The 8044-nt window shown below is 33.9% G+C and overlaps 1 protein-coding gene across 2 annotated transcripts in view; it reads left to right on the top strand.

Moving 5' to 3' along the window:
* Positions 1 to 3470, top strand: part of Per (period circadian regulator) — a 22331-nt gene extending 18861 nt beyond the window's left edge. Inside the window, exons 10-17 of one of the 2 annotated variants that reach the window (XM_072906282.1) lie at positions 382 to 604; positions 680 to 1071; positions 1188 to 1378; positions 1638 to 1807; positions 2010 to 2239; positions 2367 to 2636; positions 2708 to 3010; positions 3117 to 3470. In XM_072906282.1, the coding sequence (XP_072762383.1) occupies positions 382 to 604; positions 680 to 1071; positions 1188 to 1378; positions 1638 to 1807; positions 2010 to 2239; positions 2367 to 2636; positions 2708 to 3010; positions 3117 to 3227 (1890 nt within the window). In that variant the 3' untranslated portion in view covers positions 3228 to 3470. The remainder of the gene's footprint in view (positions 1 to 381; positions 605 to 679; positions 1072 to 1187; positions 1379 to 1637; positions 1808 to 2009; positions 2240 to 2366; positions 2637 to 2707; positions 3011 to 3116) is intronic. The other variant, XM_072906283.1, reaches the window with a different exon arrangement.
* Positions 3471 to 8044: the final 4574 nt, after the last annotated feature.

Consider the following 8044-nt stretch of genomic DNA (forward strand, 5'->3'; position numbering starts at 1 on the left):
TATAATTCGGATTTCGGTTCCAATCGAACCGGGAGATTGATCAAAGGAGGAGGGAATTAATATACATCCGACGCAACGAGGGACCTTGCGATGCGGACGGTGAGGTGATCGATTGATTCTAACTCTTCATTGTAAATATCTGCACGGAACTTTCCGCATGAGCTTGCGGCGCAAGCCTCGCGAATGGATGGTCGTAAGGATAATTTAAATGTATGGGCGAGGGTCTTTCGATACTCCTTTCTAGCGAGGCTGATCTTCACCAGGGCTGCCGGCGTACTTACTCACCGCTTACGCAAAAGTGCGGCCACGCAAAAACTCTACTCACCCCGATAAATACCTCAGTGACAACTCATATTAAGTTTCTACAATATACTTGTAAAGGGATCACGAAATCCCTTGTTGCAGGAACACGACAGCGTGATGCTCGGTGAGATCTCGCCCCATCACGAGTACTATGACAGCAAGTCCTCCACGGAGACGCCGCCGAGTTACAATCAGCTCAATTACAACGAGAACATTGAGCGCTTCTTCAAGAGCAAACCGCTCGTCACCACCATATACGGCAGCGACGAGGAGAATGTCAATTCCAGCAACGATGAAGGCGGTAAGTCATCGTCACTTTGTTTGAACAAGATCCAAGATGGGGGAAAAAGAAAATCAATGTCCGTTGTCTTTTCAGCGAGGAAATGCATGTCGCCGATAAACGGCAGCGGTGCCAGCGGCAGCGGTAGCGCCGAGAATCTGAGCAGCGGTTCCAACAACCAGACGAGCTCGGCCAGTCGAGGCGACGCCTTCAACCCCACCAGCAATAGCAACACGACGGAGAGCTTCAAGCCGCCCACGTTGACGGAGTCGTTGCTGAACCGCCACAACGAGGACATGGAGAAGCTGATGATGCAGAAGCACCGGGAGCTACGTTCCAGCATCAAGAACAGCGACAAGCTGAAGGACTCCCGCACCAAAAACGAGAAGGGTAACGCGACCGACCAGAGCGTCCATTACGTGAATCAGAGTCACGGCATCAAGAGGAGCGGCAGTCATAGTTGGGAGGGCGATAGCAGAGGCTTCAAGGTATATCTTTTCATCTTTCTTACTGTGGCAGTGAATTACACAAGTTATAGAAGCGAAAAAGAAAAATATCTAGATAAGGTTTATATGAATTTTAACGAGAGGAAAATATGAAATAGGCATCGAAGCTTGAGAAAATCTCGAGAACGAGCACGACAGGTGCGGCGAACCTGACGACCACCGTCACCAGCATGAGTCTCGATCAGTCGACCGTGGTACAAACGGGGACGAATATTAATCTGTGGCCACCGCTATCGGTCACTGTGCCCTCCTCCTCTACATCTACCCAACCTGGCAGTTCCCTCCACAAGTAAAAACTATTTATACTATATATATATATATATATATATATATATATATATATATAATATTAATATTTTAAGAGAGAGAACTTTATCTATATATATTGGAATATTTTTAATAGAATGTTAAAATGTAATATTAAATTTTATATCAATGTAATTCGTAGAATTATTTAAACGAAATAACAAAGAAATGTCATGATATAAAAAATATATACAAGTTATTGCAAGTGAATTGTTTTAAGTACATACTTATGTACCTTTCAGTACGAATTTGGAAGTGAAACCGAGATTTTCTTTACTTCCACCGATGATACCGGTGTATTACGTGCCGGTACCGCAACCCAGCGAGTCCACGACGCCAATGTCACCGCCCCGAAAGAAGCTCGATTCACCTCCTCGATCGACGCAATCGACGCAATCGCAGCATCCTTACAGTAGGTGTCACACACTTGACGAAAGAGTAAATAGAAATAAACATCGCAAATAGATTCTCTTGATTATCGATAAAACGATCTTCAGATCTGGGTCTTTAAATCGATCAAACTTAGAATTAAAAAGTTCGGTACATTTAATTATATTAATTACATATTAACAAATAAGATTCGAGTTAGATAGTAATTTTAATATTTGTTCCAGTGTCCTATGTTACGACAGCGATGGCCGGGATGATTTATCCAGCCATGATCGGCGCGCCGTCGCCATGTGCGATGATGTATCAGCCGTTTTTGATACCGGAGCAAGCTCCACCACGTGAAAACCAGCAGCAGCCGTCAGAGTGTCTGGATCGTAAACGACCGGCTAGCCAAGCGACGAGTGTCAAGGCAGAACCGGGGAGTATAATGGCCATGTCCGAGTCCTCCAAGAAGGTAAAACCACCTACAGTACAAACTATCTGTCATAGAAAACAAGATTGAAAAGATTGCATTTTAACGTCGGTTCTACTTTATGTGAGATGTTACTTTATATCGTGATTTTAATTTTAACTTCGGACAGGTTCTTTCGCCGGGCGAGCTGTTCTCGTCGTGCGTGAGCAACGATGGCGGCTGTTCGAGCGTGGTGACACCGCTGATCATGACGGAACGTCGTCGACCGACTGACTACAACGGAGACGAATCAAGCTCGTCCAGCTTCTACAGTAACTTCCTGTACAAGAGCAGCGACAGCAGCTGTAATCCAGATCAGAAAACGTGCGAGCTCTCCTCCGAAGTAGAAAACCAAACTGCGCAATGCTCGAAAGATGTCCGAAAAACGTCTCAATCCTTCGTATGTTTTTTTAGATATCTCTCAAACCTCTCTGATATATAATCGATCGTAAAGGTATAATAAATGCGTAGGAACACACCAAGTGTCATCAAGGAATGCGAAAGAGAGATCCGTCCTGGTTGGAGGACGTTCAGTTGACGCCGGAGTTGATTTACAAATACCAGATGCATCCGAAGACGTTGAACGACGTGCTGAAGGTCGACATGGAAGCGATGAAGAATTTCAATCAGCCGCTTCTAGTAAACGATCAGCTGGGACAACTTTATCTGGATCTGGAGCTGGGGGGCTTTGGTACGGAACTCGTTCTCGAGGATGGGATCACGTCGAGCGGAAGCGACAGCGGAAGCAGCAACGGCAATTGGACCGAGTCGCAGGTGAAAAGAGCGAATAAAAGAGAAAACTGCTAGATTTATTTTTAAAAAATCTCCATCAAAATATATTACACGATCCGACTTTCTCTTTTTTGTTTTTCCTATTCAGCGCAAACAGAGAAGAATGATCAAGTACGGCAAACTGGTAATGATTCATGAGGAGAACGCGCCTCTACCACCCCCGTTAGCGTCCCAGATTATATCCTGCCAACATTCATAGAAATTGCAATCGAGCAAATCTAGAATATCCTCGAAGTTAAAGTGGTACAACAAATAGGTACAACGTTGTTTAATTAATTTTTAAATTAGATTTTAAATTAGTGTTTTTGTACTCTGTCTTTTACTTAGGTTTACATTTACTTCTTAAGAATTAGGAAACAGTTTAACTTTTATTTCAATTCTAATGCTTTCGTTTCCTACAACGAAACATTTGTACACTTTCTGCAATCTTAATACATTTTTTTAAGACTTTTAAATTTAGAAATCATTGAGTGAGTTTTAATTCAATATATAATAATTATATTTATAATATAATATAATTATATTTATAATTACAATATAATGATATATAATTTAATATATAAAAAACAATAATTCTCTCAATGTGCTGCTATCTGTGTTTCGAATTACTTTTTTATTCGAAATGAATAAACAAAAATTAAATTTTAAGATTGAACTAATTTTTAGTCGCGATAAAATATTTAAAATTTGTAATATTTTTGTAACTGTACAAACGCTATTCTATTTTCCTCGATCAAATATTGATGAAACTTAAATTCTTTCTTTGATACGTAATATTTATCTAAGCAAATTTTAATCAAACGACAGAGACAGAATAAATTCTTTGTCGATTGAACATTTCTATCCGAAAAACTACAAATACGGATCGATGTGTAGATAGACACACACGAATGAAATGCACTCGGTAAAAGACACATAAATTTATCGACGTTCAAAAATGTATGCGCGCAATTCTTACTTTTTTTTTTTGAAAAAATTGATTTTCATTCAAAAAGAAGAAAGCAATTATGAGATTGAATGAATGTTGCAATAAGTACGTATTGATGATGGATGGCTAATCAAAGAATCGGAGAAAAATTGACACAGGTACAAAGCTCGGAGAGATTTTTCAAGTTGCCTTAATAGCGAGCAGTGAGTTTGATCACATATATATTTTATAATATATTTTTCAAAATTTTCAACGCAAAGTTGAACACATAATTAAATATCTATATGAAACTATTTTTTATATTCACACAAAATATTTATATATTCATTTATATTTAAATAGATTTCATAAATAGTTTTTATGTGTATAAAAATATTTTATAATATAAATCATCAATAATTTTTATATAAAAACTATTTATATATTCATACAAAATATTTGTATGAATATATAAATATGTATTATATTCGCGTACGTGTCCTAGAATTATCGAATGTTCTCTCAATCACAAATATGAGTTTCTGATTGGAAGAATTCATTACGCAAAGATTTTGGGAAATATTCTGTTGAATAGATGATATAATTATAATTATGATAATATATACGGGAATAGCGAAATGATGACTGATTTCTTCCAACGTGTCGAAGATAAATAGTACAAAAAGAGTTTGACATACGTTATATACAGACATAGTATATATACATATACATATACATATACATATATATATATATATATATATATATATATATATATATATATATATATACTGTTTTAGCGTCTATATAATACTCGTGTGTATTACAATAACGTATATGAATTTATCGAAAGATTTTATATTAATGCAGAAATAATTTATACAGGAAGAAAATATTTTGCTCGATAGCATAAGTTTCGCGTAAGTACTCTGTTTTTTTTTTATCGTGAATTTTTGATACTCTTTTTTCATGAATATTTATATACATGAGTTTTGATACTCTTTTTTTTCGCGATTGTAAAAATTACTTTTATAAATGTTTATACGAAAGTGATTTTGCGCGCGAAAATTATATGAAACAAGCTTAGATTAGTTTCATTTTCCTCTCTCTCTCTCTCTCTCTCTCTCTCTCTCTCTCTCTCTCTCTGTATGATTAATTCTTTCGTTAAGAAGTTTTCATGTGAAAAGAGAAGACCAATAAAGGTGGACATATCGGGGAAATATAAATGTATATATCGATAGTGAGGTATATTTTTTTATAGCGTCTTTCTATATGTTTATAATTCGCGGTTTTTGTACTTTACAACTCTTTGTAATTCGCTGTAATTATATTATACTTGCGAATTTAATTGACACAATAGCTGATACTACAAAAATAGCAGTTCTGTAAAATTTGTTGAAAAATCACTAAGTAATTGCAGTTTGAAAAATTTTGATTATTTTCTATTAATATCAACGACGTTTTTTGTAAAAAACAAAATTTTGTCATCGATATATATTTATCTTTGTTAGAAATCTCAACGCATTCGTATACATTTGCAACCGAAAGCAGCTAAAACTGACAAATTACACGATAATGTGCATTTCATTCGAGAGATACGTAGAATTATATGTGTCGTATGTAGCTTCTAGGATCGCGATCAGCAGCGAAAAGAGATCATCTTCTAGAAGTTACATCGAGCACCGCATTTGTATAATTATATACATTGAACGTTTTTTATTAATATCTCTGGGAGATATTTTGGAGCAAATATATATATATATATTGAATGATACATATCTATATGATTAGACTAAGAAGATGCTTGGCTTTATTATATAATACATGTGTTTCTCTTGCGAGACGCGATAAATAATTGTATTATTTCTTACGTCAGTTTCCTCTGATAACTGTAATTTTCCCCAAATAAATCCTCGTTAAATGGAATAAAATAAAACGGTATCGTGATGACCATTATAATTCGATAAATTTAAGTTTATACACATCACGTGTTTAGAAAATAACAGTACACGTGAGAAAGGAATTCGATCGGATTTCATCTGTATTAATCATACATATATAATAGAAAAAATAAAACTCCGAGTTATGTAATCGTAATCAAACAGTCCGATTTTGTCCGACGTAAAAATCGATTTCAGGAATTCATGGATAAACTAGCGCAAAAATATATATATATTTTTTTTTAACGAATCCGATTATTACGATGACGCATGCATAGCGAATATTTTGTATACCACGTATTTGTGCATATGTCACGCAACAGATATGAGATAGCGTTTACCGTACGCGATATTAATAAGAGGCAATATTTTGTATACCGGCTACTTATTAACGGATCCGGACAGATCCCCGAAACTTGAGAAATCGAGTCTGGTGATTTATTATAATTCATAGCTGTGTTTTTCGCTTCTAAAAATATTTTTGTATGAGAAATTTTCTACGTGAAATCTTGCACACAGTATATATGATACGCGAAAGAAACGACGCGTGAGATTATTAATGCTGGATTTTAATGACTTTCCTGCTTTATTTTGTAGCATTTTATATATTTTTTCACAAAAAATAAATATTAGTTATTTTATTTTGTCATTTTATAGAAAAATAAGTTTGTGTGAAATTAATTATTATTATTTCTATAATTATTAAATTAAATTATTATATAATTATTAATTATATATTTTATAGATTATAATATATAGTAATAATTAATTAATAGAAAACTGAGTTTTATAAATAATACAAATACTAGAAAGGACCAAAATGTCTATTAAAATCCAGCTTGCGATTTTCTCTCGATTATGCAGCTGAAGACGATCGACACTATCCTCGTGTTAGCACAAATTTTGCAATCTCTGAGGAACAATCACCTTGATAATTAACAATCACTTTGGTAATTAAGAACTTTCTTCTCGAGGATGACTCAAGGTGTTAATAAATAAACGTAATCGTAGAGTTTATCATCGTAATATAAGACATTTGTGTAAGTCGTCAAGTTTCGATTACAGAAATGTATCAGAGGATCTTTCTTTCGAAAAATCTTTAGTAAATCGTTCGGCTGAATTAAAGAAGAGATGAGGATAAACGTAGAGGACTATTTCTTCCTGAGGGACCCTCCATACCTTCGTGCGTCCCCGGGGACTCTCATTTTTCACTTTTCGAGAATCCTTTTTCTTTTTATTATACACTATTAATATACACATCTCTTTAATGAAACACGCGTCATCTTGACGATTTTATGGTACAAGTACAAAATATCGAAACTTTCCGATGTCTATTAAAATTTTCTACGGATAAATTTCTATCTTTTTTTTTATGAGTATTTTTTTAGTGATACTTTTTTTTTTTTTTTTTAATTTGGAATACAGTTTTCCAAGCATATATAATCTTAATTTGTGTTGGTCCTCTTTGACAAGTTGTTTATTTCAAGTTGTCACGCGGTTGTAGACTAATTATTACTTTCTTGCATTAGGACTTAATTTGCAGAATGCAATTTTGATTAAATATTGTGTTCGACGAATTGTATAATTATTATTTGCAAGTTATTGTAATATTTTTTATAATTTTCTTTCTATTTTATATTTAATATCGAACGAGATAAGCGAAGAAGAAATGTGAATTTTTTCAGAAGTATTAATATATATTCGTTCTCAAATATTAAACGTCCAGTGAGAAATGCAGATCGAAAAAATCTTTCCGCTTGTCATTTCTCACTGTAATTCTTTGATAATGATTCATTTTAAACGCATAATAACGTAATATGCGTTTACATCTTACTCTCGCAACGAAATATGTTTATATATATATATATATATATATATATATATATATATATAAAATATTATGTATTTATCGAGAACGTCTAATAAATCGAATATGTCTAATGCATATATAGTGATTGATATTTTCCAATTAAATAATTACTTGATCTTCGAAATATATTTGTATGCAGAAAATTGATTTCATTAAATATAAATTATTTCATTTATTTAAAAAATTTTTAAAACAATTTTATTACACAAAAGCTCAAATTATACAATATTTAGGATCTTTAGATATTATTTAGGATTAAAAGGATCACACTGGATTGTCAATGACTAAATTATACGAGA

This window comes from Anoplolepis gracilipes, chromosome 14 (genome assembly GCF_047496725.1).
Source record: "Anoplolepis gracilipes chromosome 14, ASM4749672v1, whole genome shotgun sequence".
In the NCBI taxonomy this organism is placed as follows: Eukaryota; Metazoa; Arthropoda; class Insecta; order Hymenoptera; family Formicidae; genus Anoplolepis; species Anoplolepis gracilipes.